The sequence below is a fragment of the Solanum dulcamara genome, chromosome 11 (genome assembly GCF_947179165.1).
Source record: "Solanum dulcamara chromosome 11, daSolDulc1.2, whole genome shotgun sequence".
Lineage (NCBI taxonomy): Eukaryota > Viridiplantae > Streptophyta > Magnoliopsida > Solanales > Solanaceae > Solanum > Solanum dulcamara.
This window is the reverse complement of record NC_077247.1, coordinates 61,467,719-61,485,481: the sequence shown is the minus strand read 5'-3', so window position 1 is coordinate 61,485,481 and position 17,763 is coordinate 61,467,719. Positions and strand designations below refer to the sequence as shown.

At 30.0% G+C, this 17,763-nt stretch overlaps 1 protein-coding gene across 1 annotated transcript; it reads left to right on the top strand.

The window, feature by feature from the left end:
- Positions 1-13,333: 13,333 nt before the first annotated feature.
- Positions 13,334-16,491, top strand: LOC129874499 (RNA exonuclease 4-like). Its single transcript, XM_055949792.1, has 7 exons — positions 13,334-13,419; positions 13,921-14,072; positions 14,173-14,303; positions 14,640-14,851; positions 15,215-15,421; positions 15,944-16,024; positions 16,163-16,491. Exons 1-7 carry the CDS (start codon positions 13,385-13,387, stop codon positions 16,407-16,409), a joined length of 1,065 nt encoding a protein of 354 aa, XP_055805767.1. The 5' UTR covers positions 13,334-13,384; the 3' UTR covers positions 16,410-16,491.
- The last annotated feature ends 1,272 nt before the right edge of the window (positions 16,492-17,763 follow it).

Below are 17,763 nucleotides of genomic sequence, written 5' to 3'. Positions count from 1 at the left end.
TAAAAAAAAAGGAAAGAATAAAAAAACATAGTGATTAAGAAGAAAAATAGTGTAAAGTCACAAAAAAAAATAAATAATAACAACAAATATTTTAGAAAGAATTACTTATAAATATCCCTTGGAGTGATCGATAGTGTAAGCGTTTCTCATTATGTATAGTATTAAGTTATATTGATAGTGCCAAATAGACATAAATACAGAGTGAAATATTTTACTATGATAACAAGTTAATTGTTTTATTTATCATAATTAAACAAATGACTTGATTATATTACTATATTTTTTATTTACACAAGATTTAAACTATTGTGCATAATGGGAGAAGAATTGAGAATTCCCCAGAAGTTAATCACATGGAGCAAACATTGAAGGGGAAATTCATTAATCGTTTCACAGCCTGTCACGTGTCACGTTCAATGGTAAAGTATTACGTGGCATCAGATAAGTGGTCCCATTAAGTCTACGATGGAAAAAGGGACCACTTAGGCGATAAACAATTTTTCTCATATGGCGGCCTGTTTATTGTAAAGCCCATTTGATCTGTTTCCCATTGTGTTTTTAATTTTGGAAGAATTTATTTTTTTTTGGTTGATTATTTTTAGAGAATTATGAATTTGTTTCAAACAAAACAAACTTTTGAATAGAGAAAAGTGTTTTTTGAGAAGAAAGAAGAATAAACAACTACTTTAAGGGAATTTATAGAAGAAAAAATTGTCTATTTATTCATGAACTTTATAATATGAAGCTAATATATCTTTTATTTAAAAATTAGCTCGTATATATTCTTATCGTTATAGAAATAACACATATATGTTTTTTTTAATTAACAGACTACTTTTTATTGAATTAGAAATTCATTTTTTTGGCTTTAATTTGAGAAAATGCCATGTGGCTTTAAAATAATTCCACCCAATAACTCTTCACCATACCCATCCAACCAAATTGAAAACAAAAAAACCCACCCGATCAAATAAATCGAATCCATTTCATTCTATCTCCATGCTCAAGTAAGATAAATTGAAAACTCTGCTAGGGTTCCGGTGAACTCTAAACTAGCGTCAATCAGTCTCAAAATTGTTGAAAATCTCAGGTAAGTTTCAATTACTTTCTTCCATTTTCCTTTTTAAGGATCATTGGTGTTATGGGTTATACGATAAAATGTGATAAAAGTGTTACTGATTTTGTTCTTGATATTCTTTGGTGAAAGTGATATTCCTTTGATGTTATGTGTTTTATTTTGTCCATGGAATATCTCTTATCTTACTTTAATACATGATTTTGTTTCTTTGTATGTAAAGATGAAATCTTTGTTGGTCCCGAAATGGTTGTTGTCTTTTTGTGTGGAATCACAAAAGTTGGAACCAATCAAGATATTAACAAATCTTGTAACAGTTTACTAAAACTAAAAATGGCTTTAGGAAATTTCACTCAATCAAAAATGACTTTGCAGAATATTGTAGCCGCCAACAGTGATGATGCCTTCTACAGATATTGCCAAAGCTCTAGCAAGGCCAGCATCTTACACTACAAAACATTTTGGTTGTGAGCTTGGAGCTCAGTCTAAATTTCATGAAAAAACTGGAACTTTCCTTGTCAATGAAGCTCATGATACTGCCAAGCTTGCTGATCTTCTTGAGATTTTCATCAAGAAATATATTCAGTGCTATTGGGTGTGGAAACACTGAAACTGAGATCCTTATCACTAAAATTCAGGTGATCCAACTGAAGTGTGTTGCTTCCTATTTATTTCTGATGTAGATATGAGAGACAAGTTGACAACCTTTATGCTTAAAAACCCACCTGAGTCTAAGAAGGGTGCCAAGGACAAGAAAGCAATGAGAAGAGCTGAAAAGGAGCGTCTAAAGGAGGGTTAAGTTGTTGATGAAGAGCTGAAGAAGTTGAAGAAAGAAACAAAGAAAAAGTTTTCTTCCAAGGCAGCCAGTGTAAATCTTTTTTGAAAAATTTAAGTGCTAGTTTCCAAGTTCATATTATGCAGCTAAACTTTCTCATCTGAGTTGCAGTTTTGTGACTTATGCGTGATTAACTTTTGGTTCATTGTAATGGTTTATGACAATTTTTGATTCATCTTATTAGGTCTTAGGTAATGATTTTGTCAACTTTTGTATCATTTAGTTATGAAATGAACATGTTTGAAACATTCAAAAAATGATATAGTATCGTCCACATCACTATAATCACAATCAGTAGCAGCTTCAACATCCCCAGAATATGATTCAGTATGATATATGATATTTTGAGCAGAAACTCTCAATTCATGGGCATCTACGGCATAAAAATTTATTACCTTGAAATCTTTAGAAAATAAGCATTGAAGAGGTTCTAATTCCATCATTATCTTCAATTATATAGTACGTACCAGATGGACCAGTGACCAACAATTGTTGAACTTCCCTAAATCCAAATTTGGAAGTAAAAACTTCACACAAATCATCATAACGAACTAAACAAGTATTATCATACCAGGTGTGTTGAAATTTTATATTGTACACCAGCTCTGGGGAAATTACCCAATTGCCCCCATAGTTGAAAACAATATCCACTTCTTCAATAATCCTTCAAAACGACACCAGCAGAACAAACAAATAACTTAGACATAAGGACCACTTTAGCATTTAACACCAACCACTAACTGAGAAATGAAGAAGACACAGCAATCATTTTGGGACCAACAAAGATTCCATCTTTACATACAAAGAGATAAAATCATGTATTAAAGTAAGATAATAGACCTTCCATGGACAGAATATCAAGGGAAAAAAGCACGTAACACCAAAGAATATAAGGAGAAAAATTTTACTTGGACACATTTGCATTGCCTTTGTTCTTTATTTATTATTTACTAATTCCTTTTTTTTTAATTTGTTGGGCCAATTCCTCTAAGATAATAGACCTTCCTTGAACAGAATATCAAGGGAAAAAAGCACGTAACACCGAAGAATATAAGGAAAAAAATTTTACTTGGACACATTTGCATTGCCTTTGTTCTTTATTTATTATTTTCTAATTCCTTTTTTTTTTTTTAATTTGTTGGGCAGATTCTTGTAAGGATTGGATATACCATTGTGTGTACAATGATATAACCAACGTTACAGTGTTTAATTTTTCTTTTCTTTTTATATTAAATTCTTTCTCAGTTTTAATATATCAATATTTCCAAAAGACAACAATAAAGTTTTTTTTTAATTATTTTGTATATTATTTTAATCAGAAATCACATGCCATTTCTTGTATTTACAACTTAAACACGTAGGAATCGGCGTGGTATCGTATATACTGAATTACTATATTATATCAAAAATTTTTAATACCATAATTTTAGTATTATAGTATTTGGTATGATATATGGTATATATTTTAATTTTTTTTAATATTCGGTATAGTATTTGATATTTAAAAATAACATACCGAAATACCGAATATGATACCGAATTATATAGTTACATAAATAACATATATATATTATTAAAATACTAACAAATATGCAACCTAGTATTAGTATAAACTAAATGTTTAGAAGTTAAAACTTTGACTACTCTATTTTGATTGAAATGTATTTTAAATGTAATTGATTAACAAAAGGATTTGTTTATACTTTCTTTTGAATATATGTTTCTACATGTGTAATGTTTTAGTATGACATAATTGACATCATTTTTTGAATCGTCGAAGTCATAATATTTTATTAGTCGAAGTTAATAAACTATAATTACCGATTTAGCATATCGTAAAATATGAGAAAAATCAGTGTAACCATAAGGACGGCTAGACAGTCATGCTCCGACCAAACGAGTGTTTTCTATTAAATCCAAAAGGGTCTTCAATAATATCTGTAAAATGTTGACAATATCAAAAAAAAAAAAATTGACTATATCAAAAAGTTGTAAGTTCAATGAATGGAGAAATTCATTTTTCTTCTTACTTAAATTTGATGTTATTTTCCTAGGGTTAAAGAAGAAAAATCTTGATATATGGTCACAGATTATCTTGTACAATGGACCATCTTTTCCATTTTAAGTCTTGTCTACCTGAAATTGAGGGAATGATTGCAAATTAAACCAATTTTCTTTGTAGTTTCCAGAATTAATTAAAATCATATGTTAAACAGAAATAACAAAAGCAGTTCACTGGAATATCATTATAAATCCCCACGGATACCTTTGAAAAAATAATAATATTTGGTCCTCACAAACTATCCACGTCATCGGACAAATTTAATCATTAAACTAAAAACTATTGGTTAAAATATTCTCTATCAAATATTCTTTGTAAATCTATATTTAATTTGTGTTGTATTAATCAGACCATATTCTGATGGTATAACCTCCTGCTGGGTGGCTGGTGAAGCTTATGGACCTACACATACTATTCCAAATACAAAGCACACGACTTAACTTTCGTCCTTATTAATATAAAAATAACCCGTGAATATTAAAGTTGAATAATTGAACATAACAAAACTCTATCTAAAATTAAAAAAATAAATAGTACTACTAAATGAATGTACCCAAAAAAATTTGCCGGCTGTCTCATTGTGGGATAGTTATTTAATAAATGATCAATCTTTTCTTTTTAAGGACGTTTTTAGAATACAGACTATAGTCCAAATAGTTTTACTTAACAAACTGAAAATTTTATAAGAAAATCTTTGATTACAGTTTCACATTTTGTAAGCATAAAAAAAAATATTAGACAACACTGAAATATTATGTGAATTGCATATAAGATTAAGCAATATACATTCCATTTGAGTCTATATTCGCCGGAAGAGTAGTAAGGGCCCAAGGTTCATTTAAACCTTTTCGGCAAAAAAATATATTACTTATACATCGTGAAAATTATTTTTTTATTTATTTCTTCGTAGTATGAATTTGTTTGATGAAATTCCTGATTCTGTCCTGTTTAATAATGACAAACATTACCATTCAAGTTTTTCGGCGTTGGATCTAAGGACGGTAGGTAGTAGCTAGCTGGCGACATAGGGCCCTATATATGCTCGTTTCTGATTACTCAACTATTCGCCCTTTTATTTCTTTTTTTGGTTTATTACTACTCTTTTCGTTTAATTTTATTTATTAACTATATTAAAATTAGATATTTTAGTTTTATTTATTTAATTTAATTTATCACATAATATATATTTTCTGAACATGTAATAAAATCAGGAATGAGATTATTCGGAAGAAGATGGGAATGATCTTTATGACAGATAAGATGAAGGAAGCGGGATTTAGATTGTTTGGGAATGTACAAAGGAGGTGCGCCGACGCCCCAGTGAGGAGGTGTGAGAAGTTGAATTTAGGCCAAAAATATATTATCGAGGACATGGCTTTAGATAAGAAATAGTGGAGGTTGTGTATTAAGGTAGAAGTCTATTAGTGGTAGAGTTTAGTCTTTCCTTGTGACATTTTAGGGCATGCCATACAACTAGCCGTGCCATTATTGTTGTGTTGTTATTATTTTTCGATTATCATATTATTTTATTGTTGTTATTATTTTTCTTGTAGATTTTACATTACTTTTTCTTTTTAGCTGTTATGCTTTCTCAATTGTTTTCTTCCTCCTTTACTTGAGTTCGATACACTTAAGTCGAGGATCTTTCGAAAACAGTCTCTCTATCTCTATGAAATAGTGATAAAATCTGCGTACACTCTACCCTCTTTATATCTTATTTTATGAAATTTCACTCAATATATTATTATTGTTATCACTTGATTTCTAATTTAATTTAGTGGTAATACTTTGTCTAAATTGAAGTAAAAATGGACAGAGGGAGTATCAAATTTAGTAGTAATACGTTGTCTGAATTGTGTTCAGGGATATCAAACAAGGGAGTATATAGTTGTACAGACTTGGCTAAAGAACAAATTAATCAGAGATATTGTATCCAAAAACACTTTGGAAGTCAGTCGAGATATAATAAGAAAAATTGTGCTAATCCCGAGACAAATAATAATACTGTGCATTTCTAAATTATGATAGTCAAGATAATTTTCTTTTTGGGATTTAGTAATAATTATAGTAAGCCTTTGTATAAAGCACATGATCCAACTTAATCCCAAAAATTAATAAACGAAAGGAGGATTATTTAAATTCATATAAGTAAATTAAACTAGTTTATTCCTCAATTAATATGAGACTCTAACCCATATAAGTAGACAACTAGTTTATTTCTCAATCAATATAGGACTCTAATCCACTCTAACTTCCTTTAACGGTCAGCCTCAATTAGAGCGTGGACTAATAGGCCCAAACATGAATGAAGTTGTTCTGATATCATTTAAGAATATAATAGTATTTGAATCCAACTCAACATCAAAATCTAGCTCATTGGAAACGATTGTTTAAGTCCATATAAGCAAACCACTTATCCATCCTCAATAAACGTGGGACTCTAACCAGTCTAACAATTTTCAATTAGAAATATATTATTACAATTTTTTGTCATCCTCCTAAATTAAATATCTCAAAGAAATATTATAATGGAGTAGCTGTTTTATCAGCAACCAGCGCATGTTTTGACATTAAAAATGGCCAGAGCCCACTCAAGGAAATTGATTGTAAATGATGGAAGAACGATCTGCGCCTAATTCAATGGAAGATATGTTTCTAATTATTATAAAAAGATTATGATATGAAATGAGGCAATTTTGAAAGGACAAATTAAATGTCCTTTCTGGAATTGCTTTTGTTGGTGTCCCCCCGGCCCGTATCTTTTTCAATTATTATTATTAAAACCTTCTACATCCATCATAATAAATCGAGCGGAATGCAATACTATATTCTCTCCATTTGGCAGAAACATGAAATTTTAAAAAGAAAAAAATAACTATAAATTATCTTAGTTAAAATAAAATAAGATAATACCACATGAAATGAAATAATTACCTTCTATAAACAATAAGTAATTGGAATAATTATTTGGGATGCGTACACTTATAAGTGGGTAGTCACAGTTTAGCTACAAACACATTTTGGGAAAATTATACGGATAAGTGAACATATATTAATTAATAAGCTAATATAGCTATAATTTGAATTAATTATGGCTTGCGGCAAATATTTAGTTGAAATTATAGTTTGATTTTTGTGTAATTCGCGCGATTATACAGTTGAGTTTTGTATAATTCGCGCGATTTATATAAAACGTTGTGCGTGAATCGAATTGTATAGCAAAATATACAAACACTAGAAATTGTATAGCGAATTATACAAACGTTGTGCATGAATTGTATAGTGAAATATACAAACGTTATACAAAAAATGCGAATTGTATAGCGAATTATACAAATGTATACAAATGCTGCGCGAATTATACAAACACTGCTATAACTATAACTACGAATTGTAATTAGCAAACTATAAATATGAAACATAATTAAAATATTTTTGAGTACCTAAATGCGAAAATTCCCCATTTTTTTTATGTTTTTGTTTTGTAAACTCCATAGTTAGAAGAGAGACACATAATAGGCAGTAATTGGGCTTGCGGTCCATTGTCTTAACTAGGCCCTCATACGTATCTTAACAAGAAGGAGGGCAGATATTGGGAGTTGGGATCATGGGATGTAAAAGGGATTAGAGAAAATGTTTGTAACAGTCAATTATCAGAAGCCTAAAAGAGGCATCACCCTAAAAATTGAACTGAATAGAACATACATTGATTCAGTAATGAATGGATTTGTTTATGTGCAAACGGAAAAAAAGGAAAAAATTATCAAAATACACATCTTATTTTACCATAATCTCTAAAATTCCCTTTTATTTAAAAAAAATCAAAAATCCCTTCTCTGATACATCACTAATTCACTTCCATCTCGCTGATATATCACTATCCCACTCTTGGATACATCTCTTCAGATTATTTTTTTTAAAAAAAGTATATTAATTTATAACAAATTAAATATTTAATAAGGAATAATTTATGTGTAGTAATTTCTACATAACTATATCCTACATAACTAATACTTGTATAACTATATCTATATAATTAATACCTGCATAACTTACTCCTACATATCTAATATATGAAAAACTTATTCCTATATAACTAATATCTGCATAACTTTAACCAGTAACGAAACGGTCCTAAGGGTTCAGGATCATTCCAATTAAGGGTCTAGCTATCTACCTATATCCTAATTCCCTATCCACATCCACATGCATGAAGTACACTTTAATATTTTAACCTCTTTGACCCATTTTAGTATATATGAGGTCTCAAGAATCTTATACGTTCAAACTTTGTGAAATGAAGCACTCATCTTTTGCTGTTGGAGCTTTGGCTCATATGAGGAAAAAGAGGAGATACCATGCATGTCTAAGAAAGTTTCATTCTTACGGCTTTTTGACTATGCCTAATAATTAAAGATTTAAAGGGTCCTTCGAATATTCATATTCTTTATTCAACTTACCTTTCTTGCTTTCTTATTAATCCAATTAAATGATCGACGTTTTGCTTAATTTAATTTGTTTCTGAGTCCATGGCAATTGGCACATACTGATCTATCGGTACTCATTTATATAGATAGTGTGAAAGAATTTTACATTGTAACTGTATATATTTAAATTCTTTTCTAATGGATAGTTAATATATTTTTTTCGTTTTAATTTGTTTTTCTTACTTTTCTTTTTACTCTATTTCAAAAAGAATGTATTTTTCCTTTTTTTTCTTCTTTTTAGCAACTCTTTAGGTTCAAGTACTTTTCATATGACATATTTAATACCACAAAATTAAAAAATACTTGTTACATTCTACGTATATCTTTACTCATATGTGACTTTGTTTATTAAATTATATCATCAACATGTGGGACGAAATTCTTTTTATTTTATTTTATAATGAGTTCAAGGATGTGAGACTCAAAAATTCGATCGAACACAAACCTATGAATGAGATAACAAAATTAAAGAAAATTAGAAATAGATAAGGAATAAATATAAGACAGGAATTATATTATACATGAAAATCCCCAATTGTACTCAAACGTCACTATCTTGAAGAGAAGAATTGTGTAGCCTATTTAAATTGGAGAAAAGAATTAGCCAATAAGAATTGGACAATATGTCGAAATTAAAAATGTCAAGGTACTATTTGACGCTTTGACTGGCCTCTGCTCCAAGCCTGCCTTTAATTAAGTTTAGTTTTAACTTCTATTTAGTTACTATTTCCTCTGTTATTATGTGATGGTATTTAATTGTGCACGAAATTTAAGAATAAAGAAAGATCTGTAAATTTATAATTTAAAATATGTCATAAATATTATTTGCGTGATTATAAATCAACCATATATCTTATTAAAAGCATGTTTAGATTGGCCGGAAAAAATGGCTTTTACGTGTTTGGATTATGTGTTTGGAACTTTGGATGAAAGTGCTATAGTTGAAAAAAAGATGTTAGATGTGTTTGGTACATATGTGTTGTTAAAAACTTTTTTTTTTTTACAAAATATCTAAAATACTCTTAAAGTTGTTAAACATTATAAAATGCAAATTATTACAAAGCACATGAAAGATTTGAGATGTTTTTTCAATTATATTTATAAATAATAATGACTAAATTTCTTTTTTGCCGTAGATTTTTTATTTGTCAAAAACTTTCAAAAATTAAAAAATAACTTAAAACTGATCAACCAATCCAAATGGAGTCTAAGTATAAATGAAAAGTTAAAAATAGGTAACGTAGAAGTTGATAGTCCCTTGAGGTTTGAGTAAGAAAGACAAAAGGTTTTGGAGAAGGGAGGAATGAAATGGTCCAAACTAGTGAGTCTTGGAATAAATTAAAATATTCTTTGAAGGGGACTCTACAATATGGCTTCATGGGTATCACAAAATACGAATGTATTTGGAAAAAAAGGATGGGAGTTTTGGTCAAAGATAGGATCGTTGAAGAACAAGTGTCCAAGTCAACACTCTATAAAAATATTCTACACAGATTTTTGGAAGCACTAGCTAGTTGCAGCTACCAAGCGTGGCTAATTAAACTCACCAAGCAGGTCTTGCTGAAAGTTTAGGTAGCTAATTAATTTTTTTTAAAAAAAAATTATTGGGGTAAGAGAAGAAGAAGCGGGAGAAGAGATTATAAGGTGAAAATTAAACTCTTCCTATGATGAAAGTTCAAATATCTAGCCAGTTGAGCTATTAAGATCAATGCCGACTCTACAAGATTTTTTTTAAAAAAAAAACTTAAATTTTTGTGTGTGGGATGGGGTGGGGTGGGGTGGGGGAGCACTTTTTTCAAAAAAAATAAAAAATAATAAGTACTATTCGTAGAAAAATTAAAATTTTCATATAAAAGAAAAGAATTATTTGAAGGAGTTTGACATATTTAGACTATTATGTGTCAAGAAAGATTAAATGGATTAATTATATTATCAATTAAAAAAATCGATTATAAAATATTAGCAATAACTTTGCATCCCAAGAAATTAGAAAGTAGATTTTATTAAAAATATATATATTATTTTTAAAACAGAATTTAAAGCCTCCTTTGATTATAACTTTAAACCAATAATATGATTAAGCTGCCCTTGACTAAGATCCACAATTATCTTGACTCAATTCTAAGCTTAACTAAATTTTAGGCAGGCCATTTCCTAAATTCACCCATTTGAAGTGCTCAATCCATATTATATTGTCTGATCACTTTATAAACCTTAAAATGTGAGAAAATACACTTCTTAATGGACAAAAAAGAGCACATTAATCCCGGAGCCGTGGATGATTGAGACAGCTAGCTCTAAGATCTTTTTCGCAGTTTCCCTTTAATAAGTTGTACTCATTGATTTTGCTGAGAAATGATTGGGAGAAGGATAGTGCTCTAAGTCCTGTCGAGTAAGAAGTGTAGAGATTTTAGTTGGTTGTTGACCAACGGAAAGCATGGGAGTTGTTGGGCGTAAAAGTTTCGTCTTTATACGATATTTTTAGTTAGATGAAAAGAGGGCTCTGAAATCGATAGGAAAGAAAGATGCTGACCATTCTAAACATGGCTTCAAAGTTATTCTTTCTAAGCGCGGATTCAGTTGATTAACTGTGTCACCTTCCTTCTACTAGTTGAACTGTGCCACCTTGCTTCTACTTTTATTGTAGATAGCTAATATGAGTAGGAAATATTTTCAAGAAATTAATGGAATTTTCCAATAGTAATAAACTAATTGATTTAGTACGTTTAGCTTGGAACTATTAAACTTTACCCGATGACCTAAGAATAGACCAGTCTTCCCTTAGAATTTCTTCTCTAATATCTATATCTATCTTTTGTCTTAACCACATCAAAGAGGAATTGAACCTCTTCTACTGCAACTATAGAGGCAGCAAGGAATTGGGTACAAGACTGCAACAACCATGTTTGTTTGCTTCCTTGGCTAATTCAGGCTATCAATTTTCTCCACAACAACTCCAAGGCTGTTGGAAACTATAGCTCCATATATTTCAACTCTTTTCAGCCCCCGTAGTTGATAATCATGATACTGATGCAATGGCATATTTCATCTGGATTTACTTGGTACGACAAGACTAAAAAGAGCAAAGATGAAAAGAATTTTCCCATCCCATGCGAGATAGAAGTTTCGTATACTTGTTCTTCTTCAATGTAGCTATGTCTGGTACGTAGCATAGTTGGAATAGGACTAGTGTACTTTTCTTTTCTTTTTTCTCATGGAAGGGGAGAGTCTCCCTCATTTATGCTTTCATAGTTGAATTGTACCGGGAGGAGTCCTCTCACAGGTTTAATGCTTTCTAGTTATAGTTAGTATCTTCTCTGTATCGGGGATGAGTTAGCCGACCTTTAATAGGTTAGCCGACTTATGAACCACCATAGGATCGGAGGTAAGGTTTATGTCCCCCTCCTTGTATTTTTACTTTGATTATTTATGTTAAGGCTTGGGGGTGTTGCTTAACCCCTGACTGTGCACGAGAGGTGGGAGCCTCGTGTAGGGTCTGTTCCCATAAAAAAAAAAAAAAAAAAAAAAAAAAAAAAAAAAAAAAAAAAAAACCTCTTCTACTTTTTTGAAAACTCTAATCCATTTGATGAAAAAAAGTATATGTACATTTCCTATTGGTGCTATATTGCCTCTCAATCCACGTAATGCACCTATGTGCGTGCGTGCGCGCTTTGATTCGGGGACATACATACTGCATTCATTTTAAAATAAGTTAATTATTGTGCATTTTTTTTACTTTTTTTATCCAATAATAGTTGTTCATTATTGATTTGACATATATCTTAAGAAATAAAAAAATAATATTACTATATTATTCTTTGAATATATTAAATTTTACTTTAGAAAATGTGTTAGATATTGAATAGTATCTAACATCAAGGGTAAAATGGACATCAATAGATAAATAATTCATTAATTTTTTAATCTGGACAAATATTATTGGACATTTATTTTTAATATAGTGGACAAATAAAGATGGATAGATAAAGTACATTTGAAAATAAGTGAATTGTTCAAAATTCAAGAGAGATATTAGAAATTTCTTCCATTTTTGTCCCTCATTGAATTGCTTATATTTTCAAGAATAATTTGAGAATAGCTAAAAAGGTAAAAGTAGAAAGTGGTGTTCAATTTATGTCATAAACCTTTTTTAATGGATATACATTGCCTCAACAATTCATTTATTTTGAAATGGAGAGAGTATACTAATACCGTAATACGCTCTCTTTCATTCACTTCTATATATCCATTCTAAATTTTGCACACACTCTAAAAATAATAATTAATATAGATATTTTATTATAATACTCATATATTTTTTTTGTTAATAATTAAAAGTAATAAATAAAAAGAAAAATTAATTTTTAAAATAGTAGACAAATAAAAATAAACAAGAATAGATATATAGTACTTTCGATTAAAACAAGAAATATTCTGGACCAAGTGTGGACCTGACCCATAACATCTGGATTAACACATATGTTTAATTTTCACTTTCTATTTGTTACATATATATAGATAACCTATCTGGATCAGACAGAAAGACTTTAACCTACATAATGATTTTTAACATATCTTACTTAATAACCAAGATCGACTACTTTCAAAAGGACTTAATTTCATCTTTAAAAAAACATAGCCCTCTGCATTAAAGTTTTCACTATGGCCAGAATTTGGGGAAGGCTCGATTACAAAAGTCTGTTATACGCAGCCTACTTTGTATTTCTGTCAAAAACCGTTTGCAAGGCTTGAGTCTATGGTTACATGGCAACAACTTTATCAGTTACTCCAAGATTCATTTTTGACAGACTTTTATAAATAGCACGATACCTTCACCCTTCTTCCTCAAATCTTCTAACCTATCTTTTCTCTAAACTAAACTCTAGAACCTGAAGCATCATCTACCACTACTCTTAACTGCTATAATGGATCATAGATATGAGCCTTCTGAGACTCTCAGGTACTCATTTGTTATGCTTCCTTCTTCTTTTTTACGTTATTTTTTAGATTTTATTCCTATTTTCAAAAAAAATCGCAAATATAATCATTGGAAAATTACACTTCGAACAACGTTAGATTTGGGTCGAATGTTTGCTCATATATGTATATGCTCAGCTCAATCTTACGTACAAAACACTAAACTGTCATCAAATATTTGCAATAACTTACAAAAAATTTTAGACCATTATCTAATGTTTTCTCAAAAAATTGAGAAAAATAAGCAAAAAATTATTTAACTGGTAGTTGGATTCATGAACAAGTAGAATTTATTCATGGGACTGCAGGCGGTGGCGTAGCCACATATAGGTATAGGTAGCACGTCGGACATCCTTTGTCAAAAAAACTATACTATATATATAGAAAATTATACAAATTATATAGGTCAAAAATTATTTATCATACATATATATTAAATTTTGGATATTCCTAACAAAATTTCTGACTTTGACACGGACTGCAGGAACAAGTGTGCAGCATGCTATCGGCAGTTCAACAAAAAGGAGCACTTAGTGGAACACATGAGAACATCTTATCATTCAGTTCATGAGCCCATGTGTGGTGTTTGCAAAAAGCACTGCCGCTCTTTTGAATCTTTAAGAGAGCACCTTATCGGTATGGCACCTAATTACCAAATGAGAAAAAAATAATTTTTGAGTTTAAGTTATATATACCGTCAATTTTTATTTATTTGGTCATTAATGTACATTTGCAGGGCCACTTCCAAAGGCAGAATGTGAAAGAATTTTCAAGGAGCGAGGATGTGATATTTGTTTGTCAATCCTTGAAACTCGAAGTTCTCTTCGGGCTCACAGAGAATCATGCATCTCACGTCCTAATAATAATGTACCCAATTAATTTTAACACTTGTCTTCGTCTCATCTAAAAATTTAAATAATTAGAGTAAGACACTTTTTTTTCATCGAGCGACATGTAGAATTTTTTTCCAAACGACTTAAATATGTGATAGGGTATTATAAGTGACAAAGTGACCTTATTATCACGATCCACTGAGATTCAACCCTTTTGTCGTTCTGATTCATAAAATAATTATTTCTTCAATATGCCCCTCACATATATATATTTTACAAGTGCCAAATACATGATTTTTTTTTATAATAAGACTCGAAAGCAAAATCTATATCTGATACCATATCGAATTGTGTGACTATCTTATTGCAGGGTTTGTTGTATCGCATGGCTAATTTGGGGATTCAAGATGAACTAAGAATTGATAACAGCAGAGGAAGAGTGGTTGCCCTTGCCTGTAAAATGGTTGGTGGTGGCAGTGATGGATCTTTAGATCTTTGTGCAAGGGTTTGTCTCATTGATGAACATGAAAGAATGCTTTTTCATTCATATATCAAGCCAAATATTCCTGTCACTAACTACAGGTGATGAATTTAAGTTAATAATGAAAAAAAATCATCACACAATTAATAAATTTTAATCTTTATTATAACATGTTAATTAATTACTATGTTATCAATCGGAGTAATAATACTTATTGTTGTAAATATTTTTTACATTGCAAGTACATAAAATTTTAACTCAAATATAATCACAATTCACCCCAAGTTTGCTTTCATAAAGATTTATAAAGCATGTTCACTTGTTTTTGGTCTATTTGCGGCCCATTGTTAAGTCTTACGAGACCATGATAAGAAGAAGAATGTAACATGATGGTGTAAAAAATTTCTTATATTAACGGTGTATATTTACTTAAACTCTGACAAGAAATATATATTTGTTTATAGGTATGAAATGACGGGCATAAGGCCAGAATATTTGAGGGATGCGATGCCATTAAGGATTGTGTCAAGAAAAATTCAAGAATTCCTTTGCAATGGTGAACCTATTTGGCAAATCCGTTCTAAAGGTGGAAGGTCTAGGATTCTTGTTGGCCATGGTTTGGATCATGATCTTAAATGTTTAGAGATGGATTATCCACCAATAAAGATGAGGTAAATTAATTATTTGATTCTATATATAATCTAAGAAACCAAAACTAAGATTATGCAGTTTATAAGAAATTACAAAATTATTTTTCGTTACAATAAAATAACTAAACTTTACCCACCGTATATAAGCACACCAAATTACCCACAAAAGTGACTCTAATAGTGGATAAAATTTTGTGACTTTATGTAAAGTTCAGATACTTAAATGTGACTTTACTCTATATGAAGGGGGAAAAAAGCACATGAAACTAACTCGTGCTCATAGTTGTTATATACTAATACTATAGATGAACAATCTATCAAAAACAAACAAATATGAAAAAATTACAGTTCAATGTCTTTGGGTCATCTAATTTACAAAATCTATTCAATAGTTTATACTTTATACTAAATATATATACATTTATACATATAATTTATATATCTATACACAACATATACAACTACGTCGGCCGTGATATTAAACTAGATGACCGAAAGGTACATTTCCTTGTAACATTTATTTATTTTTCTTACTTTGTGAAGGGATACTGCAAAATACCCACCACTAATGAAAACAAGCAAGCTCAGCAACTCCCTCAAGTATTTGACCAAAGCTTACCTCGGGTAAATATATATTAATAGTGCATTAAACTTTATGCTTACAAATTTTCTTGAGTACCCCAACTATTATTAATTTAATTTGTTGCAAGTTTTATAAAAATCTAAAAATTAATGGACAATGATAATGAAAATTGTGTGTAGGTATGATATTCAAATTGGAGTACAAGATCCCTATGAAGACTGTGTGGCCACAATGAAACTTTACATGAGAATGAAATTTTCACAATTTCACAAAAAAGAGAATTATCCTCTTGCTACTGATCCACAAAATAAAAATAACTTTGCATCTTGGAGGCAAAATGAGCTTGAGAGGATGACTCCTGAGCAACTGTTGGATTTCTCAAGATCTGATTATTATTGTTGGTGTTTGGACTCACAAGATTATTAATATTATAGGAGACAGATATATATAATGCAACAATATTGGATATCATGTGTTATGAATTCTTATTAATAGATATATGGAGAATTCAAATGAAGAAATTTGGTATATTTGTATGCCTACTTTTGCTATTGTAAGATTTAATTATAGTTGAAATAAAAATGATTTTAATTAGTTTAATTATCTCAGCGAGTACTTTTTTTGTCAATGCGTAACAGTAATTACTCAAATTGTCCAGTCTGGGATAATTGGACTGTCTAAACCCAATGTTGTATGGTATGAGACGTCCTAATATATGCTCCAAAATAAGCTAAAGTCAGTTATATGTTGACTGGATAAACTAAAGTATACGTAGCAAGTATTAATAGCTCAAGGTATAATATATGCTTAATTCTCTTATAGCACAAGTGTGATATCAGCATGCTACTCCCACCGTTTTAAAAAAAAAATGATGGTCAATGTTCAAAACAAAAGAAGATTAATGCATTTAATAGTAGTTAGTTTGTGATATTTGGCTTCTAATAATGTCGTGTCTGATAGTCTTTTTTTCCCTTTATTTTTCAAACAATGGAAGACACTTATTTTAGAGCAAAAGATTATAAACGTTTTAGTTTAATTTGTTCTCTTTTAGCTTCTCTTCTTTTTTAATTATTTAACTCATCAATCTGATCTGAAAAATCAGTTTCATGAATCACAATTACCAAGTTTTAATCGTCAATTTTAATTTTAGTCGATAGAATATAACTTTAAAGAGTAATACTAAAGTTATTGAATCATACAAATCAAAATCTAAAAATGAAAATTCAAATCAAATCAAATTTATTTCGGTGTGATATTGAATATTGATATAACATACATCCTTGGTCGTACATAATTAAAAATTGCTTTTGTCCCAGCGAAGATGTGTCGCATAAAATTTCATTTTCATGGGTAAATTCTTCAAGGCAGCCAAATAGATCTAAAATATTTTTATTGAATATTTTGTTTAAGAAAATCTTTGCTGCCCTACCAAACACACTTCATAAATGTAACAACAGAGAGAGTTCAACATCATCTGAAATAGTAGTAGACTATAGAAAAAAATAACCAATATTGGGTTGTGGTGCAGTCGAAGGGTACATGTAAGCTCGAATTTTATGAAGTCTGTCTCAAATACATGTTATAGTAGTTTGAGAAAGTCTTTGGGGGATATCTGCCAAGTACCAACTCAACTCGTAAACAGAAAACACACTACAAAAAGAGTGAATTAATGGCCTGCTGAGATGCTGTTTCAGTATGTATATGATGAAAGCTTATCAATGTTTGAAAACCACATTGTCGATCGTAATTGCATTTGTGCACTGCATAAACTTAAAAGGAA